This window comes from Cynocephalus volans, chromosome 2 (assembly GCF_027409185.1).
Source record: "Cynocephalus volans isolate mCynVol1 chromosome 2, mCynVol1.pri, whole genome shotgun sequence".
NCBI lineage: Eukaryota > Metazoa > Chordata > Mammalia > Dermoptera > Cynocephalidae > Cynocephalus > Cynocephalus volans.
The window spans coordinates 197889412-197906076 of record NC_084461.1 but is presented as its reverse complement, the minus strand read 5'-3'; the positions used below and the strand labels follow the sequence as shown (position 1 = coordinate 197906076).

General features: G+C 41.8%; 2 protein-coding genes across 4 annotated transcripts in view; one reads left to right on the top strand and one right to left on the bottom strand.

Moving 5' to 3' along the window:
• The window catches only part of MYO1H (myosin IH), a 39775-nt gene that overhangs the window by 12049 nt on the left and 11061 nt on the right, over positions 1–16665 (top strand). The window contains exons 9-18 of the mRNA XM_063086310.1: positions 369–488; positions 1562–1629; positions 1957–2062; positions 2413–2493; positions 4639–4730; positions 6173–6267; positions 9434–9480; positions 11975–12055; positions 12903–13008; positions 13733–13850. Coding sequence (XP_062942380.1) covers positions 369–488; positions 1562–1629; positions 1957–2062; positions 2413–2493; positions 4639–4730; positions 6173–6267; positions 9434–9480; positions 11975–12055; positions 12903–13008; positions 13733–13850 — 914 coding nt within the window. The remainder of the gene's footprint in view (positions 1–368; positions 489–1561; positions 1630–1956; positions 2063–2412; positions 2494–4638; positions 4731–6172; positions 6268–9433; positions 9481–11974; positions 12056–12902; positions 13009–13732; positions 13851–16665) is intronic.
• The window catches only part of KCTD10 (potassium channel tetramerization domain containing 10), a 40954-nt gene continuing 39418 nt past the window's right edge, over positions 15130–16665 (bottom strand). For all 3 annotated transcript variants that reach the window (XM_063086314.1, XM_063086311.1, XM_063086312.1), the window contains exon 8: positions 15130–15287. Coding sequence is in view for 2 of the 3 variants with exons in the window: in XM_063086311.1 (XP_062942381.1) it covers positions 15236–15287 (52 nt within the window). In the remaining variant the exon portion in view is untranslated. The remainder of the gene's footprint in view (positions 15288–16665) is intronic.

Below are 16665 nucleotides of genomic sequence, written 5' to 3'. Positions count from 1 at the left end.
TGCCTGCCTCAAAGCACCATCTGCATCTTCTTATAGCACGTGTCACACTCCACTTGCAACGTGAATCTTCTTTGTGTGATTCTTCAGATGTCTCCCCTATGTCCCAACCCCCACCCCCACCACCACCCCCAATTGAACTGTGAGCCCAGGAAGGCCAGGAATGTGTGTCTTGGTCAAGGCTATATCTCAGCAGCCCAGCGCAGTGCCTGGCACACAGTGGGCACTCAAGAAATAGCTACTGTGTGAATGATAACAGGCAGTAGTGGAATTTCCCCCACATGTATCCTTTGCCAGTCACCATTAAAGACTAAAAAACTCAGGGAGCTTTTTCTTTCATGTCTAACAATGCACCTTGTCATTTTTTTCAGGTGATATGCCCACTGATACTAGAACTTTCTGTCTACGCTAGAGATGCAATGGCAAAGGCTGTTTATGGAAGGACATTTACTTGGCTGGTCAACAAAATCAATTCCTCCTTAGTTAACAAGGTTGGTCAACACATTTTGGATGACTTGCTCTCCCTAACGTGGTCATGTTTTATAATCACCACGGTTATTATAAAGCATTTATGAGAATGGACTGTGAGGTTTTCGTGGGCAGAGATGGTATCTTTTCACATCCACATTTCCAATGTCTAGCATACAGTAGGTCACAGGAATGCATGCTGAGTGGCTTTTACAGAGTATCCCAAAGTGTGGTAGGCACAGCACTTGTGGTAAGCCAGATGGCTTCAGGTGTACTCAGAAACTTTTATTTGTATTATTATTATTATTTTCTTTTTTGGCAGCTGGCCCATACAGGGATCTGAACCCTTGACCTTGGTGTTATCAGCATCATGCTCTAACCAACGGAGCTAACTGGCCAGCCCTGAAACTTTATTTTACCAGTAATAAATTTTAATGTGTCAAAAAATATATATATAACTAGAGCTTTAAACTCACACTTAGGTCACGTTTCCTTTTTAAGAGAAATTATTTAAATAAAAAAGGAAGTTTCTTCAAAGCTAGAAATTAAGGAAATGATACCAGAGGGTGGAGTACATGGACATGTTGAAACTCACAGACGTAGGATGCAAAAGACAGCTTTGGGAGGCAGCGATTCAGTCCATTGATACAGAATATTAAATTATGTCCCTTAAAAAAAAAGCATATTATCTTTGTCCATCCTTGCCTGACAGTACTTGGTCCTCTGTACGATGATACCCGTACCATCTGTCCTCTCACCTGGCTAAGCGTCTTCCTGGCTGTCTATAGGGCTTTTTCTTTTTTTCTTTTTGGGTTGAACATGGCCTTGGGAGGCTGAGGAGGACTTAAGCAAAGAAGTGAATCAGAAGGGGGAGGTTGCAGCGCTCAGGTGGTGGATATGGCAGCCGCGATGGCATCCGGGCAGGCTGCAGACAGGAGGAGCAGGCTGAGCACATTCTTTCCACCCACTGTGAGCCATTGTTGGAGAGAGAAGGCATGAGCTTTATAGCCAAGTCCCAGCTTTGGGGAAGCTACAGGATTTTGAGTATCACAAAGTAAAAGATCTAATCATTAATGGTGTGTGCTATTTTGACTAGGATTTCACCAAGAAAACTGTGATTGGATTGCTGGATATCTATGGATTTGAAGTCCTCGACAAGAATGGGTGAGTCTTGTCATTACCTACCTACCCATCGTTTGTCCCTCTTTAAGGTCTCAGTCAAGGTTTACATGATCTCTAATGTTCTTAGAATTCACATGGCCATCCCCAGAAATTCTCCAGATTTGCATAGCCCTATTTCACAGACCATTCTAGAAGTGGAATAAGCATGAAAAATGCAAACATATTTTAACTTGACTCTATTATCTATTTAGTAAATTATTTTATTAATAAGAACTCTGCTTTTTCTTTAATTAAAGAGCATCCTTAAATGGTTTTTAAAAATTGGTCTCTTTGCATAACTTTAGTTATTTAAATCTTTTGCATCTCTAGTTTTGAACAGTTCTGTATAAATTACTGCAACGAGAAGCTCCAACAACTGTTAATAGAGAGGACTCTGAAGGCAGAACAAGCAGAATATGAAATGGAAGGTATAGAGGTAAACATTTTGATGTTTTCTCCCCACTTGATTTTTTTCTTTCTTTTTTCTTTCTTCCTTTTTCCTGTCTGCCCCTATGGATCATTTGAGTTCTTAATCTAACTAAAGCCATTTACTTGAGAAATATCATTTCATTGGAGATTTTCCCGATTAATACTAAGGAATATTTTTTAGTCTTTTCCCACTTATTTCCTAGGAAATTATTTTGATATTCAGAATGTATTGTTTAAGGTGGGTTATAAAAAAATCAGATTTTGAAAAAAAAATTTTTGGAAAATCCACTTAAAACCAGTCTATTTTATGCTCATCTAAGTACTTCTTGGAGAGTTCTTTCCTCTTTGTCATTTTAGTGGGAACCAATTCAATATTTCAACAACAAGATCATCTGTGATTTGGTAGAAGAGAGACACAAAGGAATCATATCCATTCTGGTAAGAAAATTAATGTTGACTTACAGTCCATTCATCCAGCGTTTACAAGTGGAAGGACTTTTTCCCAGGCTTCAAAAGGGTTGAGAGTGGAATGCACTAGAATATTGAAGGTGCAAGTTGACCTGGTTCACTGAACTCTTGCTTGGAGCTTTAGGCTGAGCTTTCCCCTGTCCTTTAGATTCTTAGGCCTAAATAATAGCCCACTGGGAGACAGCAAGGAAAGACCTTTAAAATGAAAGCATGCAGGTATATCTTTCATAGACATAGAATCTGGGGACCCAGTTTGGGCAGGTGTTTGGTGGCACTTGAAGAGGGTCTACTATCATGTTTAGCACTGAGCAGGAAGCCAGGAAACACAGAGGAAGGCTTTACGAAGAACCTTGGCCGATCCTGAATTGAGGGTCCTCAGAATGGGCTTGTTTCAACTATTGTGACTTATGAGAATATCAGTGACCTCAAATCCACAGTTGGTCAAATTCAAGCACCAATTTTTAAAATAAATTCTAAAGGCAAATGAGAAATTATTTCCTTGCCTTGCTTGTTATTTGGGATCACCGGCAGCACTGCTTGCTTCCCTTTTGATGAAAATAATTGGTCCACTTTACCCTCCTGTCCCCATACCCCCACACTGCCACCAACTCAACACGCTAAAACACAGCAGGGACATTAATGGGTGGTGATTAGTTGCTGGGAACGTGGGCACTGCCTGGATTCAAATCTCAGCCCCATTGCTCAGTAGCTGGGTGACATTAGGCAGGTGTCTTAACCTCTCTGAACTCCAATTTCATCATCTTTAAATGGCTACAATGATAACAGCACTTACCTCAGAGAGGAGGTATAAGGACAAATTAAGTGAGATAATAGACCCAGAGCACCTAGAACTATGCCCAATGCATGATAAGCACTCAGACTCTTTATTCATCCAACAACGAATACCAGTTGAGTACTTGCTTTGTGCCAGGATTATGCCTTGTGCTGTGGGACACAGTGTGAACAAAACAGACCAAAACCCCCACCCTCAGGCAGCTTTCAGTTCTAGCATGGAGAGACAGACAAGCCACCTAGTAGGCAAAATATATAGATTGTGCCATGGAGAAAAAATAGAAAGAGAAGATTGGGCACGCTGTGGGAGGTGAGGGCGGGGTTTAATTTTAGGGAAGATGGTCAGGGAGGCCTCACTGAGAAGGTAACATTGGAGCAAAGACCTGACGGAGCTGAGGAGCAAGCCATGTAGATGTTTGCAGAAGTGCATTCCAGAAAGCATAAACTAGGATGGAAACTAGTTTATGCACTTTTAATGTTCATGTGGATTGCTAGACTAGTATTGTACAATATTTTAGTAATAAACACTTGCTTCTATTTGATTAACATATAAAATCAGAAAACATTTCAAAATGCCCCTTCATAAAAATTGTCTCAACCTCAACCCAGGGTTTTTTATTGTTATTGTCATTTGAATAAAAGCTATGGGGTTGTTCTGAAAATTTTTTAAGATGGTCAGTTAAATGGTATCATTCTTGAGGACCAAAAATAGAAAGATGTAGCTTGAAAAATATGAAAGGCTAGACTCAACTGGTTTTATAGCCTTCTTTCCACAAAGGCTCTGTTCCTACTACAAGAGTTTGTAGATGTCACGGTCTCAGTCAGAGATGCACGCGTAAGGGAGCATGAGGTTGAGTGTCTAAGTGAGCTGGTAGCAGCAGCTACAGAGTATCCTGGGGAAGACTTTGAAAATACAGGTCAGTTGAGCAGAACAGTTAGCTCAGCTGGTCGGAGTGCAGCCATATAACCCCAAAGTCATGGGTTTGGACATCCATACCTGCCAGACAGACAGACAGACAGACACACACACACACACACACACGCACACGCACACGCACATGCACACGCACACATGTATATGTCAGATGGATGGGAGAGTTGACTTTTCATGGAATTTCCAGTCCCTTGGGCCCCACAGTCCCAAATCTGCAAAGCTGAGCGCATGTAATAAATAAGCCCCCCATGCCCCAGAATGTTCACCTGGATTTGTGTGAGATGACAGTATTTTAGTCCAGTATTTCTGCCACAGCTGGCAAAAGCATTTAAACTTAAATTGATGGAGTTGTGGTGCTGTGGATGGAGGCTCCTCTTTTTCTTTTGAAGGATGAAGAATGTATTCGTCCTGGTCCTGCTACAGACTTGAGTTTCCTGGAGAAACTGGAAGAGAAAGTCGGCAAGCACGCACACTTCCAAACGTACGTTCTTCATCTGACAAGCTGTTGCATGGGGGCAGATAATTGTATATTTATTTTCTTTGGTATGTGGATAGTGCTCCTCAAACGTACAGCTACTTCCTCACTTACAGAACTATCATCATGATACACCAAATCATATATTTTCATCCCTTTGTTAGTAGAAATCAAACTCAAATGAATTCCCAATAGAATTTTTTTTTTAAAGATTTTGTATCTTAGATGCTGGCCTGTGGCTCACTTGGGAGAGTCTGGTGCTGACACCACCAAGTCAAGGGTGAAGATCCCCTTACCGGTCATCTTTAAAAAAAAGATTTTGTATCTTGCCTTATTCAATGATAATTACATTTTGGAAATGTCCATATGCATTAAATAGTCTCTTTAAAAAAATTCAGGTGTAAAATACACACGGTGATATGTGTAGATTCGAAATGTACAACTGATAAGTTTTTATATTTGTTGTGTATCCACATAACCACCATGCAGATCAAGATATAGAGCATTACAGCATCCCAGAAAATCAGCTACAAATTTAACTTATGAGTCTTTGACACAAAGAAGAGAGAATTTAAGAGCATATGCTCTGGATTCAGAAAGACCTGGTTTTAAATCCCAGCTTAGCCACTTACTGGACGTGTGATTTTATGAATCAAGAGTGAAAAATAAATTTTAGTACATTCACAAATGGAAGGATAATACCTCCACGTGAAAGAATAATCTATAGCTACATGCAATGCTGTGGATAAATCACACAAACATGAACAAGATAAGCCAGACACAAAAGAGTACATACTGTATGATTCCATTTGTATACAGTATAAAACCAGGTAACACTAACTTATGCCCTTAGATGTCAAGTCTTGACTGGAAAGAACTCAAGGAGGAGGTTCTCAGGGAGTCGACTGGGATGACTGGTTACAGTTCTCAGGGAATGACTGGGTGCTGGTTACGCGGGTGTGTTCAATTTACAAAAATTCATGGAGCTGTACACTGCGGATATGTGTGCTGTAAACACACGTTATAATTCAAGAAAGAGTTATATTAAAAAGCGTGAATCACAGAATCTGAAACATGATGTTTCATGAGTATTTTAGTTTCTCAACATCATAAAAATGTGTGGTAGTAAAATTATTTCTTAGTTATCACCTAGAAAAATAGAAGTGATTTTATTGTACAAATACATGTGTTTCTGTGCTCATACGTGTATTTTTATTACTCAGAATTTATGAGAAGGAAGGGTCTAATCTTAGAGAGACCTTGGTCTGTAGCAAGATGAAATAGGTACAGAAAGCTTCCTGGGAGCCTCTGTATGTGGTTAACTTTGTGCTGGCCTTTTGTGGATTTTCATGTTCCTAAAGAACTTCTCCAAGACTTTCTCTCATTCTTTACTTTATATATTAGTGCCATTTTCCTGCAGTCAATTCATGTCTATTTCTCTCTTATAGCCGTAAGCTGGCTGGTCCCAAGGGCCAAAAGAGGATTGGCTGGATGGAGTTCCGTCTCCTCCACTACGCAGGAGAGGTCACATACTGCACCAAGGGTGAGTGACTGTGCAGGGCAGGTCACAACTATGCAGGTGCCCTGTGTGTGCACACAGCCCAGTGTCCTAAAAAAAGCAGCGAGTCCACTGAGAAAACACTGCACAGCCATCTCAAACGTTCCCTAGCCTCATCTTCAAGCATGTCATTTGGAAAAAAACTTTGTAATTTATTCGGTATTTTTATATATAACCACTTTATTCTGATATCATTCACATGCCATGTGAATGTGGGTGAACTTGAATTTCACCATTTAAAGTGTACAGTGGTTTTTTGTGTATTCACAGAGTTGTGCAAATATCACCACAATTTTAGAACATTTTGTCACTCCAAAAAGAAACTCTGTACCCATTAGCCCTCACTGCCCTCAGTCCCACCCCTCAGAGCCCTAAGCAACAAACCAAGCTACTTTCTGTCTCTATAGATTTGCCTGTTCTAGACATTTTCTATCAATAGAGACATGCAGTAAATGGCCTTTTGTGTCTGGCTTCGTCCACTTAGCATAATATTTTCAAGGTTCATCCATGATATTGTTCCTTTTTTATTGCCCAATAATATTCCATTGCATGGACATACCACATTTTGTTGATTAATTCATCAATCAGTCCTTGCTGGACATTTGGATTGTTTACACCTTTTTAGCTATTATGAATAATCCTGTTATGAACATGCCTGTATAAGTTTTTGTGTGGACATATGTTTTCATTTCTCTTGGGTATACTCATATACTTAGGAGTGGAATTCCTGGGCCATATGATAATTCTGTGTTTAACCTTTTAAGAAACTGCCAAATTGTTTTGCAAAGTGGCTGTACCATTTTACATTTCCCCCAGCCGTGTATGAGGGCTCCAGTTTCTCCACAGCCTCACCAACACCTGTTATTGTCTTTTAATTGTAGCCATCCTTGTGGGTGTGAAGTGGTATCTCATCCTGGTTTTGATTTGAATTTTCCTGATGACTAATGATATTGGCCATCTTTACATGTGCTTATTGACCATTTGTGCATCTTCCTTACAAAAACATCTATTCAGATTATTTGCCTATTTTAAAATTTCAGTTATTGGTGGTTTCATTTTGCTTTTTTGTTTTTGTTTTTTGTTGAGTGCAGCACCTGGCACTTTTTTTTTTTATTATTGAGTTGTAAGTGTTCTTTATATATTGTAGATAATAGACCTTTATCAGATATATGACTTGCAATACTTTCCTTCAGTTCTATGGGCTGTTTTTTCACTTTCTTGATGGTATCCTTCAAAGCACAAAATTTTTAGTTTTGAAGTCCAATTTATTTCCTTTTGTCATTTGTACTTTTGGTTCAAAATTATTTTTACTTCTAAATAAGTTCCTCTCTAGAAATTTTTAAAAAATAATATAACATGTATTAGTTTTTTTCTTTAAATGCAAAGTGGTATAAAGAGAAAAAATTTTAGAACAGGATGAATTTCTCTGTCCAGATAATCTCCTGATTTTTGTGTAAAAAATAAAGCTAGAAATTGCTGACAGCACAGACAAGTACAGAAGGAAAACTAATAGGCTTATTTTTAAAAAAATTTTTTTTCAAATAAAACTTTTACTGTTACTGTCTCCCAGAAGTAACCACAAAAAACCAACACTTTCTTGTAATTACCTCAAGAAAAATAGAAATGTCTTATGTATATACCTACAAATGTTGAGACACACACGTGTTCTTTTAAATAACACAAACTGTTATTTTGTGGTATATATTTTGCATTTTTCACTTAATGCCTATGGGGAAGATCATTTGGATTCTAACTGATGTTCATTGAGCACTTACTATGGGCCAAGGGCTTTCTGCTGTCATTTTAAACCTCACAGAGCCCTGAGGTGGGAATTGGTATTATTCTCCTTTAAATCTATAAGGAAACTGAGATCAGAGAGGTAAAGTAACATGCCTATGGTCACAAAGCCATTCAGTGTCAGAGCTGGGTTTCAGTCTTGTGCCTTGTGCCCTTGACCGTCATCTTCTCTCTGAGCAGCACAGATTCTGCAGCATTTCTTCTGAAAGGCTGCAGGTACTGCCCTCAGATGGCTGTGTCCTGACATCTATCTGATGGACACTGGTTGTCTCCAACTTTTTCTCTTATATACACTACTGCATTTGACATCTTTGTATATTTCCCTTGAACCATTTTTACACATCATATCCATATAACAAATTCCCACAAGTGGTATTGCTGAATGAAAGTTCTATCAAAAGTTAGTTTTGCTTACTCAGTAGAGCGTAGTACTGATAACAGCTAGGTCAAGAGTTCGGGTCCCTGCACCAGCCAGCCGCCCAAAAAAAAAAAAAAACAAAAACTTAGTTTTGACTATTTCTGGGTATATACCCAAAAGAATTGAAAACAGGGACTCATACAGATATTTGTACACCCATGTTCACATCAGCACTATTCACAACAGCAAAAAGGTGGAAACAACCCAAGTGTCCATCAACAGATGAATGGATAAACAAAATGTAGTATATACAAACAACGAAGCATTATTCAGCCTGGAAAAGGAATGAAATTCTGACATATGCTACAACATGGATGAACCTTGAGAACATTATGCTACATGAAATAAGCCAGACATAAAAGGACAATACCGTATGGTTCCACTTCTATGAGGTTCCTAGGTGAATTCATAGAGGCAGAAAGTAGAATAGTGGTTATCAGGGGCTGAAGGAGGCAGTGACAGGGAGTTTTTATTCAATGGGTACAGAGTTTCAGTTGGGGATGATGAAAAAATTCTGGAAATGGATGGGGGTGACAGGAGCACAACAATGTGAATGTGTTTAATACCACTGACTGTACACTTACAAATGGTGAAATGGTAAATTTTATGTTAAGTATATTTTACCACCATAAAAAAGTTAGTTTTGTTGACTCCAAATTGTCATGTAAAAAGGTTGCACAATTGATTTTTTTTTTTTTTTTTTTTGTCGTTTTTTCGTGACCGGCACTCAGCCAGTGAGTGCACTGGTCAGTCCTATATAGGATCCGAACCCGCGGCGGGAGCGTTGCCACGCTCCCAGCGCAGCACTCTACCAAGTGCGCCACGGGCTCGGCCCACAATTGATATTTTTGATGCATGTCTGTCTTAGCTGGTTTTGACTTTATAATATCATTTAGTTACCATTGATTCAAAAATGTTTTACTCAATGTTTTGCAGGATTCTTGGAAAAAAACAATGATCTCCTTTACAGACATCTGAAGGAAGTAAGTCTGAGATCAAACTCCATTTACTTCTCATGGTTTTGAAATATCATCCATGACACTGATTTGGGGTTAGATTTTGCCTTCTGGATTTTCCTCTTCCGTGCATTGTGTTAGAAGTCCAGCATACCACGGCTGGAACAGACATTGAAGATTATCTGTGCAAATGCCTCCCTCAACAAACTGGTTCGTGTATGTGTGCAGTGCCCCTCCTGGGTGCCGGCTCTGAGTTTTAGCAGTGAACATGACACAGTCCTTGTTCTTGCAGGGCTGACAGTTGGGGGTGGGAGGGGGCAGAGAAAAAATATATATATACAAATAAGTTATCCATCAGTGATCAGTACTATGAAGAGGAATAGTTATTGAAGGGGACATTTTAAATTTAGTTTATAAACACCAAGGTCAAGGGTTCAGATCCCTGTACCAGCTAGCTGCCAAAATAAATAAGTTTAGGTGATCAGAGAAAACATCCTTGTGGAGGTGAGTCTGAGCTGAAACCTGAATGAGAATGATTTTCCCAGTCTCTTTCCGTATATCTCACCAATGAGAATGAGTAAGATGAGGGATTATTCCAGGTAGAGGGACCAGCATGTGCAAAGGCCCTGTGGCCCAGATAAGCTCAATGTGTATTTAGAGAGGGGGTCATGTTAGGAAAGAGGCCAAGAGCTCTGCAGGGTGAGGTCCACAGGGAAGGGTAAAGGTCTTATTCCAGTGAAGGGGGAATATCTGAGGTGACATGACCTGAGAATGAAGAAATTGAGACCTAGGGAAGTCATAGCTCATGTAAGGTCACATCATGAGGTGGAGCTGGAGCTGGATTAGGTGGGAACAGCATGCTGATAAAATTCCCAGTCTCTTTCCATATATCTCACCAATCAGAGAAAACTGTAAAGCCTTTATTTTGCATTAAAATATTTAACTATTTTGTACAATATTGGAGTTTATTTAATTAGCTTAGTTTATAAAAACCTTAAGCCTAAAGGTGACATTTTCCAAGTGAAAGGCAAACAGTTCATCTCAAGAGTATTTTCTGCCCTTCCTGAGCTTTCTCTAGCACTGTTAGGACTCGTCCCAAGTTCTTTAGATTCAGGGTAGATGAGCGATTCCTAATTACCTATCTGCACCAGGCGGTTGCTCTCTGGGCGGTCCCAGGCCAACTCCTTCCTGGCTGGGGGTCTTGTGGCAGATGTCTCCATTGGTGGGATGGGTCTGACGATGCCCTGCTCATGGAATTGCTGTGAATGACACAGGAGTGGTAGTGCCTGACTAACCCAGGGGAGACCGTGTTCCTCAGGCGGTTTTCTCCTCTGTGGGCCGTGGCCATTCCCTTCACAAGCCAATCTACCGAGTGCGCGTCTATGAATCTGTCACTTCACCAGCCTGGGTTGAGGTGCCCTGAACTCTTTTTGACATTTACATGGATCACTTCTAATTGTTTTCTCTCCTACCTGCAAATTACTCTTCTATGCCATTGTAAATTTTAGAACTGGGATGGGTTAAACAGAAAAAATTTTTTCAATTTTTAAAAATGTTTAAATTGTGGCAAAATATACATAACATAAAATTTGCCATTTTAATCATTTTTGAGTAAATAGTTCAGTGGTGTTAGGTACATTCACATTTTTGTGAATGAATCTCCAGAACTTTTCACCTTGCAAAACCAAAACTCAATAGCTATTAAACAACCACTCCACATTCCCCTCCCCCCAGCCCCAGCACCCACCATTCTACTTTCTGTCTCTATGACTTTAACTACTGTAGGTACCGCAAATAAATAGAATCGTAGAGTATTTGTCTTTTTGTGACTGGCTTATTTCACTTAGCATAGTGTCCTCATGGTTTATCCACATTGTAGCTTGTATCAGAACTTCCATTTTAAGGCTGAATAATATTCCATTGTATGCATATAAAGGAAATTTGTTTTGTATAAAGTGTTTTTTTTTTTTAATTAAGGACTTTGGGTAATATAGGCTATTTTCAAAAATATGTGCATGGGGGAAAAAACCAAACAGTACAAAAGCTAGTGTCCTTGGCCCCAGGTCACCCAGTCTCTCTCCTAAGAGCCAGGCTCTTACCAGTTTATTGTGCGTCTTTCCAGTGTGTGGGTGTAAACATATTGCCCCCTTTTCTTTCTCTTTGCACAGTAATAGCACACACATGTGCATGTGGTTCTGCATCTTGCTTTTTCCACTTAATACTATTATCTTGGCGATCATTCTCAAAGAGTTGATTTCTGTAGCAGATGTGCTGGACTGGGAATGTTTTTGCTTCATCACATCAGAGAAAAAATAGATGGCCTTATCATCTAGACGAAGGAATGGATATTTGGACATTTTCTTCCACGCATGATTGTGTTTTTCCCCTCTTTTTAATGCTAGGAATGTCTTCAAGTGCTCAAGAAACAGATGGCTCTGTTACTCACTTGTGTGAGCCTCCCTGAAGCCTAGCAGTGATTTCTGAGACAGCCAATGTGGTGCTCATTTCTCTTCACTTACAGGTGCTGTGTAGGTCCAAGAACAGCATCCTGAGGGAATGCTTCCTGGTGGCCGAGTTAGAAAACCGGAGGAGGCCGCCCACAGTGAGTGGGAAAAATGCTTGTGCAGAATTGGAAAAGGAACAAAAATCATCCAGAGAGTGCAGTAACCTCCAGTTACACTTTTTTTTTTTTTAAAAGATGACTGGTAAGGGAATCTTAACCCTTGGCTTGGTGTTGTCAGCACCGCGCTCAGCCAGTGAGCGAACCAGCCATCCCTATATGGGATCCGAACCTGGGGCCTTGGTGTTATCATCACCGCACTCTCCCGAGTGAGCCATGGGCTGGCCCCCAGTTACACTTTTTAAGCCACTCTCTTTTCTGGAAGTATCCCTCTCTAACAGATTCTACCAAGGACATACTTTCCAAGTTTAGGAGCAGTTCATTCATTTGTGGACATTCATTGAGCACCTACTGTGTGTCAGGCACCGCGCTGGACTTGGGTTTAGCAATAACAAGCCAGCCAAAGCCCCTGTTCTCAAGGGGCTTACAACTAGTGGGAGAGGGTAGATGAAAGTGCCACCAAGTGAATAAAATAAAGAACTCACAGCACAAGTGTCATGAAGGAAGCAGGGCAACAGGAAAGAAGGGAAGGTGGCGGAGGGTGACAGGCTCAGCTCTGGCGCTGGTCCCCACAAGGCTCTTACCATGAATTTGCTAGCAAGTGAAGCATCCTGGTCAGATGCTTGCTCAGCTTCCACCTGACCAGACCAAGCTTGGGCCTCTCAGGTGAGGACATCTAAAGCCTCCTCTTCATGGGCAAAATGGTAGCAAACAGGACAATCTTTCAGGAGTTTGGGTCAAAAGGGCTGGAGCCTTGTGTCCTAACCAGTCTTCTCTGTAATTAATTGGAAGCAGCAATATCTGCTCAGCTCATTCTCTCTCTCTGCAGGTGGGAACTCAATTTAAGAACAGTCTGAGCAGCCTTCTGGAAATTCTCATCTCTAAGGAGCCCTCATACATCCGTTGCATCAAGCCCAATGAGAGGAAAGAACCCAGTGAGTTGAGACTAGTTTTGGATGCTGAGTTCAGGGAAAAGAGGCTGGGCGGCAAACCAAGATGGCAGTGGGTTTAGATCCGAAAAGCCTCGCCCATTGTCCTCTGTCCGTGAATCATTTTCCTTTTTAAACAATAGCGGGTAAATAAATTGGGAGAGGAGTTCCTTTGGTGGTCCAGAGTGAGCATTGCTCAGAGCTTGGCCAGTTTCAGGAGCAACACACCTGAGACAAGCAAGAGGTGAGGGGAAGCAATGTGGCTTCTCTCTAGCCAGTGATCAGTCTTCCAAAACGGTCCATGACTGGGGATTTTCTAAGCTCTTGCCATGGTCTATAATGAAGTTGCACAGTCAGAGGCTTACAGAGGCCAGGCAGGAAGAGCAAATGTGTGAAGCAACCTGGTTGTGTTGCAATAGGGAGTAGAGGAGACTGCGGCACACTGGAGAAGGCACATCCTGTTTAAAGGGGCGGCAGCACTGCTCCCTTCCAGACAGTTCCTGCCACATGGGAGTCTGGGCCCCGGATGGCTAGATCTCATGATTTTTCAGGAGAAGCCAGAAATCTAGAATTTCCTATAAAATTCTCCCATTTAGAAAACACAATTAAGGCCTAACAAAATGTGTCTGTGGCCAGGCCACAGATCATCAGCTTGCAGCCTCTGGTCTGTCTTGGTTGAAATGGAGCCACGGGGTCCTTTGTTGTCATTCTCTCTTCTGTTTCTCCAAAGGCAAGTTTGATGACTTCCTCATAAGGCATCAGATCAAGTACCTGGGGCTGATGGAGCACCTGCGGGTGAGACGGGCCGGCTTCGCGTACCGGCGGAAATACGAGCATTTCTTGCAAAGGTAAGGTTTGCTTTGTGGATCTGAAGCCATTAAAAGTCGAGCACCCACCACACGCCGGTCTCTGAGATACGGTGATAAATAAAATGCCATCCCTTAGAGAACTCAGTTAGCCGCTGTAGTTTTGACGGCAAAAAACACTAACATTTTGAAGAATATAAAAACCCAGTGCAGTTTGCTATCTTCTGTTCATTTCACGAAGCCCTAACTTACTTCCTGCAGTCAAGGAAGGGCAAGGCTGAGTGCATAGACCTGCCACCAGGGGGCAGAGGCGGGCAGTGCCTGCTTGGGTCTAATTCAGCTGGGGAGACTCTATTTGTGACCTCAGGAGCTTGTTTAGTGTCTTAGCCTCATGGGCTGTCAAGAGCAATGGTGTAGTAGTGGGGACACGGGCTTTGAAACCACACAGACTTGGGTCAGATCCTCATTCTGTCTGTCATAGCTGTGCCCTATTTCCTTACCTGTAATATGGGGATTAATGATAAACCCCACCACCACCACGATCCCCCAAATCGCTGGTACACCAACACTACTCTGGTGACAGGCTGCATGGGAATTTGTGCTACTAAAATAGCAACACACTGTCAAGGTAAGAATAATAATAAAACAGTCACTTCTGTAGGTCAAAATGGTTGAATAATTGACAATTTCATATGGTTCAACCTCATTAAACTCCTTTTGAGTATAACCATTTCAGGAACTGCCAGATTATGTGTCTTTTTTCTTTTTTTTCCTTTGTCTTTCTTTTGCCGCCATTTTTGCCCATCAGCTGCTTGTCCTTCATTCACCCTCATCCCATCCATTTTCCTGAATCTGACTTCTGGTGAACATAGCAGAAGCAACAGTCACCGCCCACCTCACCCCCAAACACACACGCTTGAGTTTCCATCTTCCTGCATTTTTTGAACTTCATCCACCATTTTTCTATTTCTGTTGCTGTTCAAGCTTCACTCACTCTTTCCATAAATACTAGTCCTCCTCTGAGCCAGCATTGCCCTAGGGGCTGGGGTAGCAGCAGAGAACCACCCCTGCCCTCATGGGCTTTACCTTCTAGTGGGGGACTGGCAGTAGCAAAGAGATACATAGGGCCAGGTGGGAATACATTCGTTGAAGAAAGGTGAATCTGGGTAAGGTGAAAGAGTGGCGGGGATCCCTCATTGGTTAAGGGGTTCAGGGAGGGCCTCTCTGAGTGCAGGAACGAGCCATGAGGATATCTGGTGTCTTAGTCCATTCAGGCTGCTATAACAAAATACCATAAACTGGGTGGCTTATAAACCACAGATATTTATTGCTCACAGTTCTGGAGGCTGGGAAGTCCAAGATCAAGATGCTGGCAGATTTTGGTCTCTGGTGAGGGCCTTGCTTCCTTGTTCATAGATGGCACCTTCTCACTGTGTCTGCACATGGTGTAAGTGGGGAGGGAGTTCTCTGGGGCCTCTTCTATAAGAGAAATAATCCCATTAATGAGGGCTCTGCCCTTATGACCTAATCACCTCCCAAAGGCCCCACGTCCTAATACTATTGCATTGGGGGTTAGGTTTCAACACATGAACTTTGTGAGGACACATTCAGTCTACAGCATTTGGGGACCAGCAATCCAGGGAGGAAAACCTGGAGGTGGGAGCTGGGCAGGCTCAAGGACCAGCTAAGAGCTTGGCACGCTGGCAGGACAGAGAGAGTGGCAGGGGAGACCCATGGGACTGTGCACCATGCCCTCTCTTGATCAGGGAACAACCACATCTCACAGTTGAAAAGGTCAGAAGTTCCTAGTCCCTCCATCCTGAAGGCATTTAAGGCACCTTCCATGAGGTGTGCTAGCATTGGGTGAGGTCCAGATGGGTGGAAGCAGGGCCTGAGGCTGTGCTGCGTTCCCTGGGATTGGAGACCCTGCATTCCCCAGCTTTCCTTGAAGTTCTGGAGGCTGTGTCTTTGTGTGCATCTCGTGCCTTTGTGTATGTGGCCAGGCAGAGGGAGATAATCAAGGAAGAATGTGTGACACCCAATACCCTTAAAGGACTTGCTCATAAAGTATAGTTCCAGGGAAATAAAAATATTCTTAACAGTTTAAAATTTGATTTGGAAATAATACAAACAACATTATGATATTAAGTGGGGGATGGGGGAGGTAGACTAATAGGAACACTGTAGCTAACATTTATTGAGTCTTGGACTATGCTGAATAATTTACCTGGATTATCTCATTGAAACCTCATGACAACCCTGTGGGGAAGGTCCTGTGACTGTTCACATTGCACAGGTGAGGAAATGAAGTGACTTGTCCAGCTCCTGAGCTGGGCTTGAACCCAGGCAGCCTGGTTCCAGTTCCACTGCAGCACGGCTTCTAGCCTTGGTCCAGGCCCTTCTTCTGAATTCTGCATTCACTTATTTCTTTAGATTATAGACATCCCAGTTACCTTTATAGTGACTGATTATTAGAAGGGAGTTGCAGACTGGAATCAGGTTCTTAAGACTGGAGCCAAAATTAGCCTTGAAAAAAATCCCTCGCCACTTCCCAAGCATGGTACCTGTTCTTCTGGTGACCACATTTGTTTGTTCAGTTGTCCAGTGATGGACATTTGGGTTATTTCCACCATTGGCTATAACGAGTAATTCTGCTATGGACATTCATGTAGAAGTTTTCATGTGGACACGTGTTTTCATTTCTCTTGGGTATATACCTTGGAGTGAAATTGAGTTACTTGGGTTGAGTGTCTGATGATGTCACTGTTCTATGAAGACAGGCCAAACTGCCCACTCTACTGAAAGTTTCTCTCTTTTTGCTTTCTGGCCAAGCATATATCTTTGAATTCAAGGAAGT